General features: G+C 45.9%; 1 protein-coding gene across 7 annotated transcripts in view; it reads left to right on the forward strand.

Annotated features, from left to right (window-relative positions):
• The window catches only part of plxnb3 (plexin B3), a 308336-nt gene that overhangs the window by 262306 nt on the left and 22046 nt on the right, over window positions 1–23984 (forward strand). For all 7 annotated transcript variants that reach the window (XR_005053403.1, XR_005053402.1, XR_005053404.1 and 4 more), the window contains exons 21-30: window positions 2427–2585; window positions 3990–4138; window positions 5013–5113; window positions 8311–8528; window positions 10665–10843; window positions 15449–15515; window positions 15794–15940; window positions 17940–18099; window positions 19114–19217; window positions 20191–20272. Coding sequence is in view for 2 of the 7 variants with exons in the window: in XM_036989101.1 (XP_036844996.1) it covers window positions 2427–2585; window positions 3990–4138; window positions 5013–5113; window positions 8311–8528; window positions 10665–10843; window positions 15449–15515; window positions 15794–15940; window positions 17940–18099; window positions 19114–19217; window positions 20191–20272 (1366 nt within the window). In the remaining 5 variants the exon portion in view is untranslated. The remainder of the gene's footprint in view (window positions 1–2426; window positions 2586–3989; window positions 4139–5012; window positions 5114–8310; window positions 8529–10664; window positions 10844–15448; window positions 15516–15793; window positions 15941–17939; window positions 18100–19113; window positions 19218–20190; window positions 20273–23984) is intronic.

Here is a 23984-nt window from a genome sequence, read left to right on the forward strand (position 1 = left end):
ACACGGTAACCTGTTAGAGGTGAATCTGACCGACACGGTAACCTGTTAGAGGTGAATCTGACCGACATGGTAACCTGTTAGAGGTGAATCTGACCGATACGGTAACCTGTTAGAGGTGAATCTGACCGATACGGTAACCTGTTAGAGGTGAATCTGACCGACACGGTAACCTGTTAGAGGTGAATCTGACCGACACGGTAACCTGTTAGAGATGAATCTGACCGACACGGTAACCTGTTAGAGATGAATCTGACCGACACGGTAACCTGTTAGAGGTGAATCTGACCGACACGGTAACCTGTTAGAGGTGAATCTGACCGACACGGTAACCTGTTAGAAGTGAATCTGACCGACACGGTAACCTGTTAGAGGTGAATCTGACCGACACGGTAACCTGTTAGAGGTGAATCTGACCGACACGGTAACCTGTTAGAGGTGAATCTGACCGATACGGTAACCTGTTAGAGGTGAATCTGACCGATACGGTAACCTGTTAGAGGTGAATCTGACCGACACGGTAACCTGTTAGAGGTGAATCTGACCGACACGGTAACCTGTTAGAGATGAATCTGACCGACACGGTAACCTGTTAGAGGTGGATCTGACCGACACGGTAACCTGTCCTGTTAGAGGTGAATCTGACCGACACGGTAACCTGTTAGAGGTGAATCTGACCGACACGGTAACCTGTTAGAGGTGGATCTGACCGAAACGGTAACCTGTCCTGTTAGAGATGAATCTGACCGACACGGTAACCTGTCCTGTTAGAGGTGAATCTGACCGATACGGTAACCTGTTAGAGGTGAATCTGACCGACACGGTAACCTGTTAGAGGTGAATCTGACCGACACGGTAACCTGTTAGAGATGAATCTGACCGACACGGTAACCTGTTAGAGATGAATCTGACCGACACGGTAACCTGTTAGAGGTGAATCTGACCGACACGGTAACCTGTCCTGTTAGAGGTGAATCTGACCGACACGGTAACCTGTTAGAAGTGAATCTGACCGACACGGTAACCTGTTAGAGGTGAATCTGACCGACACGGTAACCTGTTAGAGGTGAATCTGACCGACACGGTAACCTGTTAGAGGTGAATCTGACCGATACGGTAACCTGTTAGAGGTGAATCTGACCGATACGGTAACCTGTTAGAGGTGAATCTGACCGACACGGTAACCTGTTAGAGGTGAATCTGACCGACACGGTAACCTGTTAGAGATGAATCTGACCGACACGGTAACCTGTTAGAGGTGGATCTGACCGACACGGTAACCTGTCCTGTTAGAGGTGAATCTGACCGACACGGTAACCTGTCCTGTTAGAGGTGAATCTGACCGACACGGTAACCTGTTAGAGGTGAATCTGACCGACACGGTAACCTGTTAGAGGTGGATCTGACCGAAACGGTAACCTGTCCTGTTAGAGATGAATCTGACCGACACGGTAACCTGTCCTGTTAGAGGTGAATCTGACCGATACGGTAACCTGTTAGAGGTGAATCTGACCGACACGGTAACCTGTTAGAGGTGAATCTGACCGACACGGTAACCTGTTAGAGGTGAATCTGACCGACATGGTAACCTGTTAGAGGTGAATCTGACCGACACGGTAACCTGTCCTGTTAGAAGTGAATCTGACCGATACGGTAACCTGTTAGAGGTGAATCTGACCGACACGGTAACCTGTCCTGTTAGAGGTGAATCTGACCGACACGGTAACCTGTTAGAGATGAATCTGACCGACACGGTAACCTGTCCTGTTAGAGGTGAATCTGACCGATACGGTAACCTGTTAGAGGTGAATCTGACCGATACGGTAACCTGTCCTGTTAGAGGTGAATCTGACCGATACGGTAACCTGTTAGAGATGAATCTGACCGACACGGTAACCTGTCCTGTTAGAGGTGAATCTGACCGACACGGTAACCTGTTAGAGATGAATCTGACCGATACGGTAACCTGTTAGAGATGAATCTGACCGACACGGTAACCTGTCCTGTTAGAGGTGAATCTGACCGACACGGTAACCTGTTAGAGGTGAATCTGACCGACACGGTAACCTGTTAGAGGTGGATCTGACCGACACGGTAACCTGTTAGAGGTGAATCTGACCGACACGGTAACCTGTCCTGTTAGAAGTGAATCTGACCGATACGGTAACCTGTTAGAGATGAATCTGACCGACACGGTAACCTGTCCTGTTAGAGGTGAATCTGACCGACACGGTAACCTGTTAGAGGTGAATCTGACCGACACGGTAACCTGTTAGAGGTGAATCTGACCGATACGGTAACCTGTCCTGTTAGAGGTGAATCTGTATAAAATACAATCATATTACATGATGACTGACTGACCTGTGTATGTGTTGGTCCAGTCAAGGACCTTTGACCTCTGATGACTAATGGCTGTCTGTCCGTCCCAGGGTAAGGACCTGACGCGTGCCATGACTCGTGATGAAGTGGTAGCCAGGTTAGGTGACCAGGAGTGTGAGGTCAAGACTCTAGACAGCACTCACCTGTACTGTGAACCACCTGAGAAACAACCAGACAGTCTAGGGAGCAACCAACTGCCCAGCCTGAGGGTTTGTACACACACACACACACACACACTCACACACTCACACACACACGGTCAATACTGTACCTTATTCTTTGAGTTGGTATATCCTGACAGAACGACATCACTGTGTTCCTCAACCATCTCCACACCAGGAACTGGAATGAGATGATGCAGTTATTTAATGATTGAGGATGTTTACATGTATCTGTCCCTCTCTCTCCTCCTCCTCCCTCCGTATCTCTGTCCCTCTCTCCCCTCCTCTCCCTCTGTCCCTCTCCCCTCCTCCTCCCTCCGTATCTCTGTCCCTCTCTCCCCTCCTCTCCCTCTGTCCCTCTCTCCCCTCCTCCTCCCTCCGTATCTCTGTCCCTCTCTCCCCTCCTCCTCCCTCTGTCCCTCTCTCCCCTCCTCTCCCTCCGTATCTCTGTCCCTCTCTCCCCTCCTCTCCCTCTGTCCCTCTCTCCCCTCCTCTCCCACCTCCCTCTGTCCCTCTCTCCCCTCCTCTCCCTCTGTCCCTCTCTCCCCTCCTCTCCCTCCATATCTCTGTCCCTCTCTCCCCTCCTCTCCCACCTCCCTCTGTCCCTCTCTCCCTTCCTCTCCCTCTGTCCCTCTCTCCCCTCCTCTCCCTCTGTCCCTCTCTCCCCTCCTCTCTCTCCGTATCTCTGTCCCTCTCTCCCCTTCTCTCCCTCCGTATCTCTGTCCCTCTCTCCTCTCCTCTCCCTCCGTATCTCTGTCCCTCTCTCCCCTCCTCTCCCTCCGAATCTCTCTCCCTCTCTCTCTCTCCCTCCGAATCTCTCTCCCTCTCTCTCTCCCCTCCTCTTCCTCCGTATCTCTCTCATTTTCTCTCTCCCCTCCTCTCCCTCCATATCTCTCTCCCTCTCTCTCCCCTCCTCTCCCTCGTATCTCTCATTTTCTCTCTCCCCTCCTCTCCCTCCGTATCTCTCTCCCTCTCTCTCTCCTCTCCCTCCGTATCTCTCTCCCTCCGTATCTCTCTCCCCTCCTCTCCCTCCGTATCTCTCTCCCTCCGTATCTCTCTCCCTCTCTCTCTCCCCTCCTCTCCCTCGTATCTCTCTCATTTTCTCTCTCCCCTCCTCTCCCTCCGTATCTCTCTCCCTCAATATCTCTCTCCCTCTCTCTCTCCCCTCCTCTCCCTCGTATCTCTCTCATTTTCTCTCTCCCCTCCTCTCCCTCGTATCTCTCTCCCTCCGTATCTCTCTCTCTCCCCTCCTCTCCCTCCATATCTCTCTCCCTCTCTCTCTCCTCTCTTCTCCCTCTGTATCTCTCTCCCTCTCTCTCTCCCCTCATCTCCCTCCATATCTCTCTCCCTCTCTCTCTCCCCTCCTCTCCCTCCCTCTCTCCCCTCCTCTCCCTCTCTCTCTCCCCACTCTTTCACCCTCTTTCCCTCTCCCCTCTCTCTCCCTCTCTCTAGGTGGTAATGGGGAAGCTGAATGTAGACCTGGGTACAGTGCAGTATGATACAGAAGGCCTCTCACCTGTCCCTCTGGCTGCCCAGGTGGGTCTGGCTGCAGGGGCTGCTGTGGTGGTCCTAGTGGTGCTGGTCATCATCCTCATGTACAGGTCAGTAACACACTAACACACACTGACACACACACACACACACACACTAACACGCACACTAACACACACACTAACACGCACACTAACACACACACTAACACACACACTAACACACACACTAACACACACACTAACACACACTAACACACACACTAACACACACTAACACACACACACACTAACACACACACACACTAACACACAAACACACACTAACACACACACACACTAACACACACACACACACACACACACACTAATACACACACACACACACACACACACACACACACACACACACACATTAACACACACACACTAATACACACACACTAACACACACACACACAAACATACACCTACACTAACACACCCACACTAACACACACACAATAGCACACACACACACACACACTAACACACACACACTCACTCACACACACACACTCTAACACTCACTCACTGATCTATATACATTAATTAATGTTTTATTTGATTGATTGGTTGATTGAGTAACTAATTGATTGATAGTAGATGATTGATTACCTGATTGATTGATAATAAATTATTGATTACCTGATTGATTGATAGTTGATGATTGATTACCTGATTGATTGATAGTTGATGATTGATTACCTGATTGATTGATAGTAGATGATTGATTACCTGATTGATTGATAGTTGATGATTGATTATCTGATTGATTGATAGTTGATGATTGATTACCTGATTGATTGATAGTAGATGATTGATTAACTGATTGATTGATAGTTGATGATTGATTACCTGATTGATTGATAGTAGATGATTGATTACCTGATTGATAGCAGTTGCAGTGAATCCCAGGTGAGGTACTGTGTGTGTCTGTGTGCAGGAGGAAGAGCAAACAGGCTCTGAGAGACTACAAGAAGGTTCTGGTTCAGCTGGAGACTCTGGAGATCAATGTGGGAGACCAGTGCAGGAAGGAGTTCACAGGTAAATACTCCTATCAGCCTGTTTAGTTCAATAGAGACTTTGTCTGAAATGGTACCCTATGCCCTATATAGTGCCCTACTTTTGGCAAGGGCCAATGGAACTCTGTTCAAAATGAGTGCTTTACATAGGGGATAGTGCTTTACATAGGGGATAGTTATTTAGGGGATAGTTCTTTTCATAGAGGATAGTTCTTTACATAGGGGATAGTTCTTTACATAGGGGATAGTTCTTTACATAGAGGATAGTTCTTTACATAGGGGATAGTTCTTTACATAGGGGATAGTGCTTTACATAGAGGATAGTTCTTTACATAGGAGATAGTTCTTTACATAGGGATAGTTCTTTACATAGGGGATAGTGCTTTACATAGGGGCTAGTTCTTTAGGGGATAGTTCTTTACGTAGGGGATAGTGCTTTACATAGGGGATAGTTCTTTAGGGGATAGTTCTTTACATAGAGGATAGTTCTTTACATAGGGGATAGTTCTTTACATAGGGGATAGTTCTTTAGGGGATAGTTCTTTACATAGAGGATTGTTCTTTACATAGGGGATAGTTCTTTACATGGGGGATAGTTCTTTACATGGGGGATAGTTCTTTACATAGGGGATAGTGCTTTAGGGGATAGTTCTTAGGGGATTGTTCTTTGCATAGGGGATAGTTCTTTAGGGGATTGTTCTTTACATAGGGGATAGTTCCTTAGGGGATAGTTCTTTAGGGGTTGTTCTTTACATAGGGGATAGTTCTTTAGGGAATAGTTCTTTACATAGGGGATAGTTCTTTAGGGGATAGTTATTTACATAGGGGATAGTTCTTTACATAGGGGATAGTTCTTTAGGGGATAGTTCTTTAGGGGATAGTTCTTTAGGGGATAGTTCTTTACATAGGGGATAGTTCTTTACATAGGGGATAGTTCTTTAGGGGATAGTTCTTTAGGGGATAGTTCTTAGGGGATTGTTCTTTGCATAGGGGATAGTTCTTTAGGGGATTGTTCTTTACATAGGGGATAGTTCTTTAGGGGATAGTTCTTTACATAGGGGATAGTTCTTTAGGGGATAGTTCTTTAGGGGATAGTTCTTAGGGGATTGTTCTTTGCATAGGGGATAGTTCTTTAGGGGATTGTTCTTTACATAGGGGGTAGTTCCTTAGGGGATAGTTATTTAGGGGTTGTTCTTTACATAGGGGATAGTTCTTTAGGGAATTGTTCTTTACATAGGGGATAGTTCTTTAGGGGATAGTTCTTTAGGGGATAGTTCTTTAGGGGATAGTTCTTTACATAGGGGATAGTTCTTTAGGGGATAGTTCTTTACATAGGGGATAGTTCTTTACATAGGGGATAGTTCTTTACATAGGGGATAGTTCTTTAGGGGATAGTTCGTTAGGGGATAGTTCTTTAGGGGATAGTTCTTTAGGGGATATTTCTTTAGGGGATAGTTCTTTACATAGGGGATAGTTCTTTACATAGGGGATAGTTCTTTAGGGGATAGTTCTTTAGGGGATAGTTCTTTAGGGGATAGTTCTTTAGGGGATAGTTCTTAGGGGATTGTTCTTTGCATAGGGGATAGTTCTTTAGGGGATTGTTCTTTACATAGGGGATAGTTCTTTAGGGGATAGTTCTTTACATAGGGGATAGTTCTTTACATAGGGGATAGTTATTTAGGGGATAGTTCTTTAGGGGATAGTTCTTTAGGGGATAGTTCTTTAGGGGATAGTTCTTTACATAGGGGATAGTTCTTTAGGGGATAGTTCTTTAGGGGATAGTTCTTTAGGGGATAGTTCTTTAGGGGATAGTTCTTTACATAGGGGATAGTTATTTAAGGGATTGTTCTTTAGGGGATTGTTCTTTACATAGGGGATAGTTATTTAGGGGATAGTTCTTTACATATGGGATAGTTCTTTAGGGGACTGTTCTTTACATAGGGGATTGTTCTTTACATAGGGGATAGTTCTTTAGGGGATAGTTCTTTACATAGGGGATAATTCTTTACATAGGGGATAATTCTTTACATAGGGGATAGTTCTTTACATAGGGGATAGTTCTTTAGGGGATTGTTCTTTACATAGGGGATAGTTCTTTAGGGGACTGTTCTTTACATAGGGGATAGTTCTTTACATAGGGGATAGTTCTTTACATAGGGGATAGTGCTTTACATAGGGGATAGTTCTTTACATAGGGGATAGTTCTTCACATAGTGGATAGTTCTTCACATAGGGGATAGTTATTTAGGGGATAGTTCTTTACATAGGGGATAGTTCTTTACATAGGGGCTAGTTCTTTACATAGGGGATTGTTCTTTACATAGGGGATAGTTCTTTACATAGGGGATTGTTCTTTAGGGGATAGGTTGCCATTTTGGACGCATTGACACAGCTCCTGAGCCTTCATAAAGACAGGATTAATTTATCCTCCTCCTGTCCCCTCCTCTACAATCCTCTCTTCCACTTCTCTTCTCCCCTCCTTTTCTCACCCCTCCTCTCCTCCTCCCCTCCTCTTCTCCCTTCTTCTCCTCTCCCCTCCCATCCTCTTCTCCCCTCCTCTTCTCCCCTCCCCTTCTCCTCTCCCCGCCTCTTCTCCCCTCCTCTCCTTCTCCCCTTCTCCCCTCCTCTTCTCTTCTCCCCTCCTCTCCTTCTCCCCTCCTCTCCCCTCCTCTTCTCCCCTCCTCTTCTCCTCTCCCCGTCTCTTCTCCCCGTCTCTTCTCCCCTCGTCTCCTTCTCCCCTCCTCTTCTCCCCTTCTCTCCTTCTCCCCTCCTCTCCTTCTCCCCTCCTCTTCTCCCCTTCTCTCCTTCTCCCCTCCTCTCCTTCTCCCCTCCTCTACCCTCCTCTTCTCCCCTCCTCTCCTTCTCCCCTCCCCTCCTCTTCTCCCCTCTTCTCCCCTCCTCTTCTCCCCTCCTCCCCTCCTCTCCTCTCCTCCTCCCCTCCCCTCCTCTCCCCTCCCCTCTCCTCCTCTTCTCCCCTCCTCTTCTCCCCTCCTCTCCCCTCCCCTCTCCTCCTCTTCTCCCCTCCTCTTCTCCCCTCCTCTCCCCTCCCCTCCTTTTCTCCCCTCCTCTCCTCTCCTCCTCTCTCCTCCTCTCCCCTCCTCTCTACTCCTCTCCTCCTCCCCTCCCCTCCTCTTCTCCTCTCCCCCCCTCCTCTCCTCCTCTCTCCTCCTCTCCTCTCCTCCTCTCTCCTCCTCTCCTCTCCTCCTCTCTCCTCCCCAGATCTGATGACAGAGATGATGGATCTGAGTAGTGATGTGGGTGGACCAGGTATTCCTCTCCTGGACTATAAGACGTATGCAGAGCGCGTGTTCTTCCCCGGCCAGAGGGGGGCGCCCCTGAGTCAGAACCTGGACCTGCCAGAGTCCCGCAGACGGACGGTGGAACAGGGCCTGGGACAACTCAACAACCTCCTCAACAACAGACTGTTCCTTATCAGGGTGAGTAAATGGTTGGACATATAGACGAACAGACGGACAGATGGAAGTGCAGGCAGACGGACAGTGTCGGTTTGTCCAGACAAATCTGGTAGGAAGTGAGCTGGCAACCATTGGTTTGCTGGTATCAAATTCTAGATGCCGGCCCCTGCCATTGCGCCCTTGAGTAAGGTACTTAACTACCTTGAACATAGGGCCATAATATGGCTACCTCTCCAGGGGCGTCGTAATATGGCTACCTCTCCAGGGGCATCGTAATATGGCTACCTCTCCAGGGGCATCGTAATATGGCTACCTCTCCAGGGGGGTCGTAATATGGCTACCTCTCCAGGGGCATCGTAATATGGCTACCTCTCCAGGGGCATCGTAATATGGCTTTCTCTCCAGGGGCATCGTAATATGGCTACCTCTCCAGGGGCATCGTAATATGGCTACCTCTCCAGGGGCATCGTAATATGGCTACCTCTCCAGGGGCATCGTAATATGGCTACCTCTCCAGGGGCATCGTAATATGGCTACCTCTCCAGGGGCATCGTAATATGGCTACCTCTCCAGGGGCATCGTAATATTGCTACCTCTCCAGGGGCATCGTAATATGGCTTCCTCTCCAGGGGCATCGTAATATGGCTACCTCTCCAGGGGCATCGTAATATTGCTACCTCTCCAGGGGGGTCGTAATATGGCTTCCTCTCCAGGGGCATCGTAATATGGCTACCTCTCCAGGGGCATCGTAATATTGCTACCTCTCCAGGGGCATCGTAATATGGCTACCTCTCCAGGGGCATCGTAATATTGCTACCTCTCCAGGGGCATCGTAATATGGCTTCCTCTCCAGGGGCATCGTAATATGGCTACCTCTCCAGGGGCATCGTAATATTGCTACCTCTCCAGGGGGGTCGTAATATGGCTTCCTCTCCAGGGGCATCGTAATATGGCTACCTCTCCAGGGGCGTCGTAATATTGCTACCTCTCCAGGGGGGTCGTAATATGGCTTCCTCTCCAGGGGCATCGTAATATGGCTACCTCTCCAGGGGCATCGTAATATGGCTACCTCTCCAAGGGCATCGTAATATGGCTACCTCTCCAGGGGCATCGTAATATGGCTACCTCTCCAGGGGCATCGTAATATGGCTACCTCTCCAGGGGCATCGTAATATGGCTACCTCTCCAGGGGCATCGTAATATGGCTACCTCTCCAGGGGCATCGTAATATGGCTACCTCTCCAGGGGCATCGTAATATGGCTACCTCTCCAGGGGCATCGTAATATGGCTTCCTCTCCAGGGGCATCGTAATATGGCTACCTCTCCAGGGGCATCGTAATATTGCTACCTCTCCAGGGGGGTCGTAATATGGCTTCCTCTCCAGGGGCATCGTAATATGGCTACCTCTCCAGGGGCATCGTAATATTGCTACCTCTCCAGGGGGGTCGTAATATGGCTACCTCTCCAGGGGCATCGTAATATGGCTACCTCTCCAGGGGCATCGTAATATTGCTACCTCTCCAGGGGCATCGTAATATGGCTTCCTCTCCAGGGGCATCGTAATATGGCTACCTCTCCAGGGGCATCGTAATATTGCTACCTCTCCAGGGGGGTCGTAATATGGCTTCCTCTCCAGGGGCATCGTAATATGGCTACCTCTCCAGGGGCATCGTAATATTGCTACCTCTCCAGGGGGGTCGTAATATGGCTTCCTCTCCAGGGGCATCGTAATATGGCTACCTCTCCAGGGGCATCGTAATATGGCTACCTCTCCAGGGGCATCGTAATATGGCTACCTCTCCAGGGGCATCGTAATATGGCTACCTCTCCAGGGGGGTCGTAATATGGCTTCCTCTCCAGGGGCATCGTAATATGGCTACCTCTCCAGGGGGGTCGTAATATGGCTTCCTCTCCAGGGGCATCGTAATATGGCTACCTCTCCAGGGGCATCGTAATATGGCTACCTCTCCAGGGGGGTCGTAATATGGCTACCTCTCCAGGGGCATCGTAATATGGCTACCTCTCCAGGGGGGTCGTAATATGGCTACCTCTCCAGGGGGGGTCGTAATATGGCTACCAGCTGTTCCAGGCTCTCAGAGGGGATAAAGCAGAAGACACATTGGACTTTAAAGCAATCTATTCTCCTTCTCTTCCAGTTCATCCACACGCTGGAGGCCCAGCAGAACTTCTCCCAGCGTGACCGTGGCTACGTGGCGTCTCTCCTAACCATGGCCCTGCACGACAAGCTGGAGTACTTCACCGATGTCATGAAGACCTTACTGGGAGACCTGGTGCAGCAGTACGTCGCCAAGAACCCCAAACTCATGCTGCGCAGGTGGGTCTTTTAGCTCAGTGGGAACAACACAGTCTCAATGACCCAGGTTCGTGTTACAGAGGAGATTCAGTGAACCACACTTGTGTAATGAGCTTATCCTGAGGCCAAAAGGTCATACCTAGACTTTAGCCAGATGTTCACCTGTTAAATCCACTTCAATTAGTGTAGATGAAGGGGAGGAGGTAGGATTAATAAGCATTGAGACATGAATTATGTACGTTGTATTCAGAAAGTAGTCATGCCCATTTACTTTTTCCACATTTTGTTACGTTAGAGTCTTATTATCAAATGGATTAATGTACACACAATACCCCATAATGACAAAGCAAAAACAGGTTTGTTATTAGTTTCCCCCCTAACTGATAGTGGGGTGGTAGAATCCCAGTTTAGCTCAGTTTAGCTCAGCTGCCTACAGATCCAGCTCAGAGGGGTCCAGCTCAGACAGATCCAGCTCAGACAAATCCAGCTCAGAGAGGTCCAGCTCAGAGAGGTCCAGCTCAGAGAGGTCCAGCTCAGACAGATCCAGCTCAGACAAATCCAGCTCAGAGAGGTCCAGCTCAGAGAGGTCCAGCTCAGAGAGGTCCAGCTCAGACAGGTCCAGCTCAGACAGGTCCAGCTCAGACAGGTCCAGCTCAGAGAGGTCCAGCTCAGACAGGTCCAGCTCATACAGGTCCAGCTCAGAGAGATCCACCTCAGAGAGGTCCAGCTCAGAGAGATCCATCTCAGAGAGGTCCAGCTCAGACAGATCCAGCTCAGAGAGGTCCAGCTCAGACAGGTCCAGCACAGAGAGGAGCAGCTCAGACAGATCCAGCTCAGAGAGGCCCAGCTCAGAGAGGCCCAGCTCAGAGAGGTCCAGCTCAGAGAGGTCCAGCTCAGAGAGGTCCAGCTCAGACAGATTCAGCTCAGACAGGTCCAGCTCAGACAGGTCCAGCTCAGACAGATCCAGCTCAGAGAGGCCCAGCTCAGAGAGGCCCAGCTCAGAGAGGCCCAGCTCAGAGAGGTCCAGTTCAGACAGGTCCAGCTCAGAGAGGAGCAGCTCAGACAGATCCAGCTCAGAGAGGCCCAGCTCAGAGAGGCCCAGCTCAGAGAGGTCCAGCTCAGAGAGGCCCAGCTCAGAGAGGTCCAGCTCAGAGAGGCCCAGCTCAGACAGATCCAGCTCAGACAGGTCCAGCTCAGACAGGTCCAGCTCAGACAGATCCAGCTCAGAGGCCCAGCTCAGAGAGGTCCAGCTCAGAGAGGTCCAGCTCAGAGAGGTCCAGCTCAGACAGGTCCAGCTCAGAGAGGCCCAGCTCAGAGAGGCCCAGCTCAGAGAGGCCCAGCTCAGAGAGGCCCAGCTCAGAGAGGTCCAGCTCAGACAGATCCAGCTCAGACAGGTCCAGCTCAGACAGGTCCAGCTCAGAGAGGCCCAGCTCAGAGAGGCCCAGCTCAGAGAGGTCCAGCTCAGAGAGGTCCAGCTCAGAGAGGTCCAGCTCAGACAGATCCAGCTCAGAGAGGTCCAGCTCAGACAGGTCCAGCTCAGAGAGGTCCAGCTCAGAGAGGTCCAGCTCAGAGAGGTCCAGCTCAGACAGGTCCAGCTCAGACAGGTCCAGCTCAGACAGGTCCAGCTCATGAGCTCCATCAGCAGCAGATTTGTGTTTATTTATACCACCAAACTGCATGGATTCGTTCCTCTAATCAACCCGAATAGAAATTAATTGTTTAAAAGGGAAAGATGCCTACTACCCTCGTCATCAAGAATAATACTGTCCACCATGACTACTACCCTCGTCATCAAGAATAATACTGTCCACCATGACTACTACCCTCGTCATCAAGAATAATACTGTCCACCATGACTACTACCCTCCTCGTCATCAAGAATAATACTGTCCACCATGACTACTACCCTCCTCGTCATCAAGAATAATACTGTCCACCATGACTACTACCCTCCTCGTCATCAAGAATAATACTGTCCACCATGACTACTACCCTCCTCGTCATCAAGAATAATACTGTCCACCATGACTACTACCCTCGTCATCAAGAATAATACTGTCCACCATGACTACTACCCTCCTCGTCATCAAGAATAATACTGTCCACCATGACTACTACCCTCCTCGTCATCAAGAATAATACTGTCCACCATGACTACTACCCTCCTCGTCATCAAGAATAATACTGTCCACCATGACTACTACCCTCCTCGTCATCAAGAATAATACTGTCCACCATGACTACTACCCTCGTCATCAAGAATAATACTGTCCACCATGACTACTACCCTCGTCATCAAGAATAATACTGTCCACCATGACTACTACCCTCGTCATCAAGAATAATACTGTCCACCATGACTACTACCCTCGTCATCAAGAATAATACTGTCCACCATGACTACTACCCTCGTCATCAAGAATAATACTGTCCACCATGACTACTACCCTCGTCATCAAGAATAATACTGTCCACCATGACTACTACCCTCCTCGTCATCAAGAATAATACTGTCCACCATGACTACTACCCTCGTCATCAAGAATAATACTGTCCACCATGACTACTACCCTCCTCGTCATCAAGAATAATACTGTCCACCATGACTACTACCCTCGTCATCAAGAATAATACTGTCCACCATGACTACTACCCTCGTCATCAAGAATAATACTGTCCACCATGACTACTACCCTCCTCGTCATCAAGAATAATACTGTCCACCATGACTTCTACCCTCGTCATCAAGAATAATACTGTCCACCATGACTTCTACCCTCGTCATCAAGAATAATACTGTCCACCATGACTACTACCCTCCTCGTCATCAAGAATAATACTGTCCACCATGACTACTACCCTCCTCGTCATCAAGAATAATACTGTCCACCATGACTACTACCCTCCTCATCAAGAATAACACTGTCCACCATGACTACTACCCTCGTCATCATGAATAATACTGTCCACCATGACTACTACCCTCGTCATCAAGAATAATACTGTCCACCATGACTACTACCCTCGTCATCAAGAATAATACTGTCCACCATGCCTCTACTACCCTCCTCATCAAGAATAACACTGTCCACCATGACTACTACCCTCGTCATCATGAATAATACTGTCCACCATGACTACTACCCTCCTCGTCATCAAGAATAATACTGTCCACCATGACTACTACCCTCCTCGTCATCAAGAATAATACTGTCCACCATGACTACTACCCTCGTCATCAAGAATAATACTGTCCACCATGACTACTACCCTCCTCGTCATCAAGAATAATACTGTCCACCATGACTACTACCCTCGTCATCAAGAATAATACTGTCCACCATGACTACTACCCTCGTCATCAAGAATAATACTGTCCACCATGACTACTACCCTCCTCGTCATCAAGAATAATACTGTCCACCATGACTACTACCCTCGTCATCAAGAATAATACTGTCCACCATGACTACTACCCTCCTCGTCATCAAGAATAATACTGTCCACCATGACTACTACCCTCGTCATCAAGAATAATACTGTCCACCATGACTACTACCCTCCTCGTCATCAAGAATAATACTGTCCACCATGACTACTACCCTCGTCATCAAGAATAATACTGTCCACCATGACTACTACCCTCCTCGTCATCAAGAATAATACTGTCCACCATGACTTCTACCCTCGTCATCAAGAATAATACTGTCCACCATGACTACTACCCTCGTCATCAAGAATAATACTGTCCACCATGACTACTACCCTCCTCATCAAGAATAATACTGTCCACCATGACTACTACCCTCGTCATCAAGAATAATACTGTCCACCATGACTACTACCCTCGTCATCAAGAATAATACTGTCCACCATGACTACTACCCTCGTCATCAAGAATAATACTGTCCACCATGACTACTACCCTCGTCATCAAGAATAATACTGTCCACCATGACTACTACCCTCGTCATCAAGAATAATACTGTCCACCATGACTACTACCCTCCTCATCAAGAATAATACTGTCCACCATGACTACTACCCTCGTCATCAAGAATAATACTGTCCACCATGACTACTACCCTCGTCATCAAGAATAATACTGTCCACCATGACTACTACCCTCCTCGTCATCAAGAATAATACTGTCCACCATGACTACTACCCTCGTCATCAAGAATAATACTGTCCACCATGACTACTACCCTCCTCGTCATCAAGAATAATACTGTCCACCATGACTACTACCCTCCTCATCAAGAATAACACTGTCCACCATGACTACTACCCTCCTCGTCATCAAGAATAATACTGTCCACCATGACTACTACCCTCCTCGTCATCAAGAATAATACTGTCCACCATGACTACTACCCTCGTCATCAAGAATAATACTGTCCACCATGACTTACAACTTCTCTTTCTCTCTGTCCGCCTGTCTGTCTGCCTCTCTGTCTCTCTGTCCGCCTGTCTGTCTGCCTCTCTGTCTCTCTGTCCGCCTGTCTGTCTGTCTGTCTGCCTCTCTTTCTCTCTGTTCTGCCTGTCATTCTGCCTCTCTGTCTCTCTGTCCGCCTGTCATTCTGCCTGTCTATCTGTCTTTCTCTCTGTCTGTCTGTCTGTCAGGACGGAGACGGTGGTGGAGAAGATGCTAACCAACTGGATGTCCATCTGTCTCTACTCCTTCCTCAAGGTACAGATGTGTGTGTGTCTGCGCGTGCGTGTGTCTGTGTTTTTCTGTCTGTCTGTCTGTCTGTCTGTCTGTCTGTCTGTCTGCGTGTGCTTGTGTGTGTTTGCGTGTGTGCGTGTTTGCGTGCGTGTGTGCGTGCGTGCGTGTGTGTGTGTGTGTGAGCGCACGCGGAGCTAAATGTCTCCATTTTGTACACATTTTCTGACGTCCCCATTTTTCCCATGAACGTGTGTATCTGACTCTCCTACTGTGTGTGTGTCTGTGTCTGTGTACCCCTGTAGGAGGTGGCTGGGGAGCCCCTGTATATGCTGTACAGAGCCATCAAGTACCAAGTGGATAAGGGACCAGTAGACGCTGTGACGGGGAAGGCCAAGCGCACCCTGAACGACAGCCATCTACTGAGAGAGGACATCGACTACTGCTCTATCGTATGTCTCAGCCAAGCTCTCCCTCTCTCCTCTCTACTCTCTCTCTGTCTCTGTCTCTCTGTCTCTCTCTCTGTCTCTCTCTCTGTCTCTCTCTCTGTCTCTGTCTCTCTGTCTCTCTCTCTGTCTCTCTCTCTGTCTCTGTCTCTCTGTCTCTCTCTCTGTCTCTCTCTCTGTCTCTCTGTCTCTGGGCTTTTTCTTTTAGTTAATTCACTGCCAGACCAAATCCACCAGAGGCACTGATTGTTAGTCCCATGTAGCTGGGACCATTGGACATGTTCAACCATGGTATTTCCTATTTGAAGGACTGTCTGCTGCTCTGATTCTGTTTGTTGTCCAGTTGATTCTTTATTCCCGAAGAATGTTAAGTTGTCCCTGATCTGTTGGTGACAGTAGGGTCATCTGGGTAGAGCAGGAGGGGCTACAGACCTGTCCAACAACACTGCTAGTTTGTTGAAGTAGACGTTCTCACTCCTCGCCCCCCTTGTGCAAAGAACTCTGTTCTTTTATTTTTCAGTTTAATACTACATGTGTTTTTAGATGTGGTATATTTTACCCCCAACGCCGCTTTGGAGGGTTCTGTAATATAATCCATCATCCATATGGAATCAAAAGCCATATGGAAAATCAACAAAACACGCAAATAAAACCCATTCCGACTAGTAGTTATTATGCTGACGTTGCTTCCAGAGGCAGTTTGGAACTCGGTAGTGAGCGTTGCACCCGAGGACAGATGATTTTTACGCGCTTCAGCACTCGGCGGTCCCGTTCTGTGAGCTTGTGTGGCCTACCACTTCGCGGCTGAGCCGTTGTTGCTCCTATACTTTTCTACTTCACAATAACAAAAGCACTTATAGTGCAGTGTTAACAGGGCAGAAATGTGATGAACTACCTTGTTGGAAAGGTTGTCATCCTATGACGGTGCCACGATGAAAGTCACAGAGCTTTTCAGTATGGGCCATTCTACCACCGATGTTTGTCTATGGAGATTGCATGGGTGTGTGCCCGATTTTATCCACCTGTCAGCAACGGGTGTGGCTGAAATAGCCGAATCCACTCATTTGAAGGGGTGTCCACATACTTTTGGCCGTGTAGTGTATCAGGGAAGCAGCCACTCTCCAAAACCAGGTTGAATAGTTAGAATAAGTTTATTTAATTCCTGATGCTGTCAGGGACACCTTTCAGGTGTCTTTAAGGCTTTTCTTCCAAAGTTCATTCTCAGTCATTTGTTAGTCAGTTGGGTTCTGGTTGTTTTTAATTGTGTTTTCTAGGAAGATGAGTTTTTCTTGCGTATTGTTTTGGTTTAAAGTAAGGTCTTGTGATGGTATTCTCTCTCTCTCTCTCTCTCTCTCTCTCTCTCTCTACTCTTCCTCTCTCTCTCTCTCTCGCTCTCTCTCTCTCTCTCTCTCTCTCTCTCTCTCTCTCTCTCTCTCTCTCTCTCTCTCTCTCTCTCTCTCTCTCTCTCTCTCTCTCTCTCTCTCTCTCTCTCTCTCTCTCTCTCTCTCTCTCTTTCTCTCTCTCTCTCTCTTTCTCTCTCTCTCTCTTTCTCTCTCTCTGCTCTCTCTCTACTCTTCCTCTGCTCTCTCTCTCTCTACTCTTCCTCTCTCTCTCGCTCTCTCTCCCTCCCTCTCTCTCTCTCTCTCTCCCTCTCTCTCTCTCTCTCTACTCTTCCTCTTCCTCTCTCTCTCTCTCGCTCTCTCTCCCTCCCTCTCTCTCTCTCTCTCTCTACTCTTCCTCTCTCTCTCTCTACTCTTCCTCTCTCTCTCTCTCTCTCTCTGCTCTCTCTCTCTCTGCTCTCTCTGTCTCTGCTCTCTCTGTCTCTGCTCTCTCTCTCTGTCTCTCTCTGCTCTCTCTCTCTCTCTCTCTCTCTCTCTCTCTCTCTGTCTCTCTCTCCTCTTCCAACTCTTTACTACCCTGCTGTTTGATATCAAGTTTCTGAGCCTACCTTAGTTTCCTTGGTTTGTGTGTTGACATCGTCACCCCTCCTCTCTCCCCTGGTCAGACTCTGACGGTGATGGTGAAGAGTGGTGTGGAGGTGCAGCCGTGTCCCGTCAAGGTGTTGGACACCGACACCATCACACAGGTCAAAGACAAGATCCTAGACCAGATCTATAAAGGAGCTCCCTTCTCACAGAGACCTGCTGCAGACTCACTAGACCTGGGTAAGGAACAGAGACCTGGGTAAGGAACAGAGGCCTGGGTAAGGAACAGAGACCTGGGTAAAAAATAGAGGCCTGGGTAAGGAATAGAGGCCTGGGTAAGGAATAGAGGCCTGGGTAAGGAATAGAGGCCTGGGTAAGGAATAGAGGCCTGGGTAAGGAAGAGAGGCCTGGGTAAGGAATAGAGTCCTGGGTAAGGAAGAGAGGCCTGGGTAAGGACTAGAGGCCTGGGTAAGGAAGAGAGGCCTGGGTAAGGAATAGAGGCCTGGGTAAGGAATAGACCAGTGCAGTGGTTTCCAGAACCAATGTAAGGAATAATGAACCCATTTAGTTGGTAAAGCACCTTTCGTTCAACGCTTTGCAGCCCAAAGTGCAAACCGATATTTATTTGAAACCACACTCGGGTAATAAACACATTTACCTGAGGCCTGACATGTGTTAGCTAACTCAGTCTTGTAGCATTCAGGCAACCCGGGTTCAACCCAGTCTTGCAGCATTCAGACAACCCGGGTTCAACTCAGTCTTGTAGCATTCAGACAACCCGGGTTCAACCCAGTCTTGCAGCATTCAGACAACCTGGGTTCAACCCAGTCTTGTAGCATTCAGACAACCCGGGTTCAACCCAGTCTTGCAGCATTCAGACAACCTGGGTTCAACCCAGTCTTGCAGCATTCAGACAACCTGGGTTCAACCCAGTCTTGCAGCATTCAGACAACCCGGGTTCAACCCAGTCTTGTAGCATTCAGACAACCCGGGTTCAACCCAGTCTTGCAGCATTCAGACAACCTGGGTTCAACCCAGTCTTGTAGCATTCAGGCAAACCGGGTTCAACCCAGTCTTGCAGCATTCAGACAACCTGGGTTCAACCCAGTCTTGCAGCATTCAGACAACCTGGGTTCAACCCAGTCTTGCAGCATTCAGACAACCCGGGTTCAACCCAGTCTTGTAGCATTCAGACAACCCGGGTTCAACCCAGTCTTGCAGCATTCAGACAACATATATGATTTGTCTCGTCAGAATGGCGCTCGGGACAGGCGGGTCACCTGACACTGTCAGACGATGACGTCACAGCGATCGTCCAGGGGCGCTGGAAGAAACTCAACACTCTGCAGCACTACAAGGTACCACACACACACACACACACACACACACACACATCCACTACACACAGAGACCACTATACAACCACCACTACACACAGAGACCACTATAGTGGTGTTCAGCAGGAGTGCAGAGTGGTGTTCAGCAGGAGTGCAGAGTGGTGTTCAGTAGGAGTGCAGAGTGGTGTTCAGTAGGAGTGCAGAGTGGTGTTCAGCAGGAGTGCAGAGTGGTGTTCAGCAGGAGTGCAGAGTGGTGTTCAGTAGGAGTGCAGAGTGGTGTTCAGTAGGAGTGCAGAGTCTTGTTCAGTAGGAGTGCAGAGTGGTGTGCAGAGTGGTGTTCAGTAGGAGTGCAGAGTGATGTTCAGTAGGAGTGCAGAGTGGTGTTCAGTAGGAGTGCAGAGTGGTGTTCAGTAGGAGTGCAGAGTGGTGTTCAGTAGGAGTGCAGAGTGGTGTTCAGTAGGAGTGCAGAGTCTTGTTCAGTAGGAGTGCAGAGTGGTGTGCAGAGTGGTGTTCAGTAGGAGTGCAGAGTGGTGTTCAGTAGGAGTGCAGAGTGGTGTTCAGTAGGAGTGCAGAGTGGTGTTCAGCAGGAGTGCAGAGTGGTGTTCAGTAGGAGTGCAGAGTGATGTTCAGTAGGAGTGCAGAGTGATGTTCAGTAGGAGTGCAGAGTCTTGTTCAGTAGGAGTGCAGAGTGGTGTTCAGTAGGAGTGCAGAGTGGTGTTCAGTAGGAGTGCAGAGTGGTGTTCAGTAGGAGTGCAGAGTGGTGTTCAGCAGGAGTGCAGAGTGGTGTTCAGTAGGAGTGCAGAGTGATGTTCAGTAGGAGTGCAGAGTGGTGTTCAGTAGGAGTGCAGAGTGGTGTTCAGTAGGCACAAAACAGGAAACAACTGGAAGGTGGAGAGCCTGTCTTATCCAATCAGAAACACTAACCCTTGTGCTGATGTGTTCCCCACTGAACACGGCTTGGATGTTGATAGCTTTTGGTGTTTTCTCTCCTCAGGTGCCAGACGGAGCTACAGTGGCTCTGATCCCCAGATCAGCTGCTGTCGTGGGGATTCACCAGGTCTACCAGACTGGAGAGAGTAAACACTGTTATATTACTGTAGAACCTGTTATTATAGAACCTGTTATACTATAGAACCTGTTATTATAGAACCTGTTATACTATAGAACCTGTTATACTATAGAACCTGTTATTATAGAACCTGTTATACTATAGAACCTGTTATTATAGAACCTGTTATACTACTATAGAACCTGTTATACTATAGAACCTGTTATACTATAGAACCTGTTATTATAGAACCTGTTATACTATAGAACCTGTTATACTATAGAACCTGTTATTATAGAACCTGTTATACTATAGAACCTGTTATTATAGAACCTGTTATACTACTATAGAACCTGTTATACTATAGAACCTGTTATACCACTATAGAACCTGTTATACTATAGAACCTGTTATACTACTATAGAACATGTTATACTACTATAGAACCTGTTATACTACTATAGAACCTGTTATACTATAGAACCTGTTATACTATAGAACCTGTTATACTACTATAGAACCTGTTATACTACTATAGAACCTGTTATACTACTATAGAACCTGTTATACTATAGAACCTGTTATACTATAGAACCTGTTATACTACTATATAACCTGTTATACTACTATAGAACCTGTTATACTACTATAGAACCTGTTATACTACTATAGAACCTGTTATACTACTATAGAACATGTTATACTATAGAACCTGTTATACTACTATAGAACCTGTTATACTACTATAGAACCTGTTATACTATAGAACCTGTTATACTACTATAGAACCTGTTATACTATAGAACCTGTTATACTACTATAGAACCTGTTATACTACTATAGAACATGTTATACTATAGAACCTGTTATACTGTAGAACCTGTTATACTATAGAACCTGTTATACTACTATAGAACCTGTTATACTACTATAGAACCTGTTATACTACTATAGAACCTGTTATACTATAGAACCTGTTATACTACTATAGAACCTGTTATACTACTATAGAACCTGTTATACTAATATAGAACCTGTTATACTATAGAACCTGTTATACTAATATAGAACCTGTTATACTATAGCACCTGTTATACTATAGAACCTGTTATACTAATATAGAACCTGTTATACTATAGAACCTGTTATACTACTATAGAACCTGTTATACTATAGCACCTGTTATACTAATATAGAACCTGTTATACTACTATAGAACCTGTTATACTACTATAGAACCTGTTATACTACTATAGAACCTGTTATACTACTATATAACCTGTTATACTACTATAGAACCTGTTATACTACTATAGAACCTGTTATACTATAGAACCTGTTATACTACTATAGAACCTGTTATACTATGGAACCTGTTATACTACAGAACCTGTTATACTACGGAACCTGTTATACTACAGAACCTGTTATACTATAGAACCTGTTATACTACTATAGAACCTGTTATACTACTATAGAACCTGTTATACTATAGAACCTGTTATACTACTATAGAACCTGTGATACTACTATAGAACCTGTTATACTATAGAACCTGTTATACTACTATAGAACCTGTTATACTATAGAACCTGTTATACTACTATAGAACCTGTTATACTACTATAGAACCTGTTATACTACTATAGAACCTGTTATACTACTATATAACCTGTTATACTACTATAGAACCTGTTATAATACTATAGAACCTGTTATACTATAGAACCTGTTATACTACTATAGAACCTGTTATACTATGGAACCTGTTATACTACAGAACCTGTTATACTACGGAACCTGTTATACTACAGAACCTGTTATACTATAGAACCTGTTATACTACTATAGAACCTGTTATACTACTATAGAACCTGTTATACTACTATAGAACCTGTTATACTACTATAGAACCTGTTATACTATAGAACCTGTTATACTATAGAACCTGTTATACTACTATAGAACCTGTTATACTATAGAACCTGTTATACTATAGAACCTGTTATACTACTATAGAACCTGTTATACCATATAACCTGTTATACTACTATAGAACCTGTTATACTACTATAGAACCTGTTATACTATAGAACCTGTTATACTATAGAACCTGTTATACTACTATATAACCTGTTATACTACTATAGAACGTGTTATACTACTATATAACCTGTTATACTACTATAGAACCTGTTATACTATAGAACCTGTTATACTATAGAACCTGTTATACTACAATAGAACATGTTATACTACTATAGAACATGTTATACTATAGAACCTGTTATACCATAGAACCTGTTATACTACTATAGAACCTGTTATACTACTATAGAACCTGTTATACTATAGAACCTGTTATACTATAGAACCTGTTATACTATAGAACCTGTTATACTACTATAGAACCTGTTATACTAATATAGAACCTGTTATACTAATATAGAACCTGTTATACTAATATAGAACCTGTTATACTACTATAGAACCTGTTATACTACTATAGAACCTGTTATACTATAGAACCTGTTATACTATATAGAACATGTTATACTATAGAACCTGTTATACCGTAGAACCTGTTATACTACTATAGAACCTGTTATACTATAGAACCTGTTATACTACTATAGAACCTGTTATACTATAGAACCTGTTATACCATAGAACCTGTTATACCATAGAACCTGTTATACCATATAACCTGTTATACTATAGAACCTGTTATACTATAGAACCTGTTATACTGTAGAACCTGTTATACCGTAGAACCTGTTATACTACTATAGAACCTGTTATACTATAGAACCTGTTATACCATAGAACCTGTTATACCATAGAACCTGTTATACCATATAACCTGTTATACTATAGAACCTGTTATACTATAGAACCTGTTATACTATAGAACCTGTTATACTATAGAACCTGTTATACCATATAACCTGTTATACTATAGAACCTGTTATACTATAGAACCTGTTATACTGTAGAACCTGTTATACTATAGAACCTGTTATACTATAGAACCTGTTATACCATATAACCTGTTATACTATACAACCTGTTATACTATAGAACCTGTTATACTATAGAACCTGTTATACCATATAACCTGTTATACTAATATAGAACCTGTTATACTATAGAACCTGTTATACTATAGAACCTGTTATACTATAGAACCTGTTATACTACTATAGAACCTGTTATACTAATATAGAACCTGTTATACTAATATAGAACCTGTTATACTAATATAGAACCTGTTATACTACTATAGAACCTGTTATACTACTATAGAACCTGTTATACTATAGAACCTGTTATACTATATAGAACATGTTATACTATAGAACCTGTTATACCGTAGAACCTGTTATACTACTATAGAACCTGTTATACTATAGAACCTGTTATACTACTATAGAACCTGTTATACTATAGAACCTGTTATACCATAGAACCTGTTATACCATAGAACCTGTTATACCATATAACCTGTTATACTATAGAACCTGTTATACTATAGAACCTGTTATACTATAGAACCTGTTATACTGTAGAACCTGTTATACCGTAGAACCTGTTATACTACTATAGAACCTGTTATACTATAGAACCTGTTATACCATAGAACCTGTTATACCATAGAACCTGTTATACCATAGAACCTGTTATACCATAGAACCTGTTATACTATAGAACCTGTTATACCATAGAACCTGTTATACCAT

This window comes from Oncorhynchus mykiss, chromosome 9 (assembly GCF_013265735.2).
Source record: "Oncorhynchus mykiss isolate Arlee chromosome 9, USDA_OmykA_1.1, whole genome shotgun sequence".
NCBI lineage: Eukaryota > Metazoa > Chordata > Actinopteri > Salmoniformes > Salmonidae > Oncorhynchus > Oncorhynchus mykiss.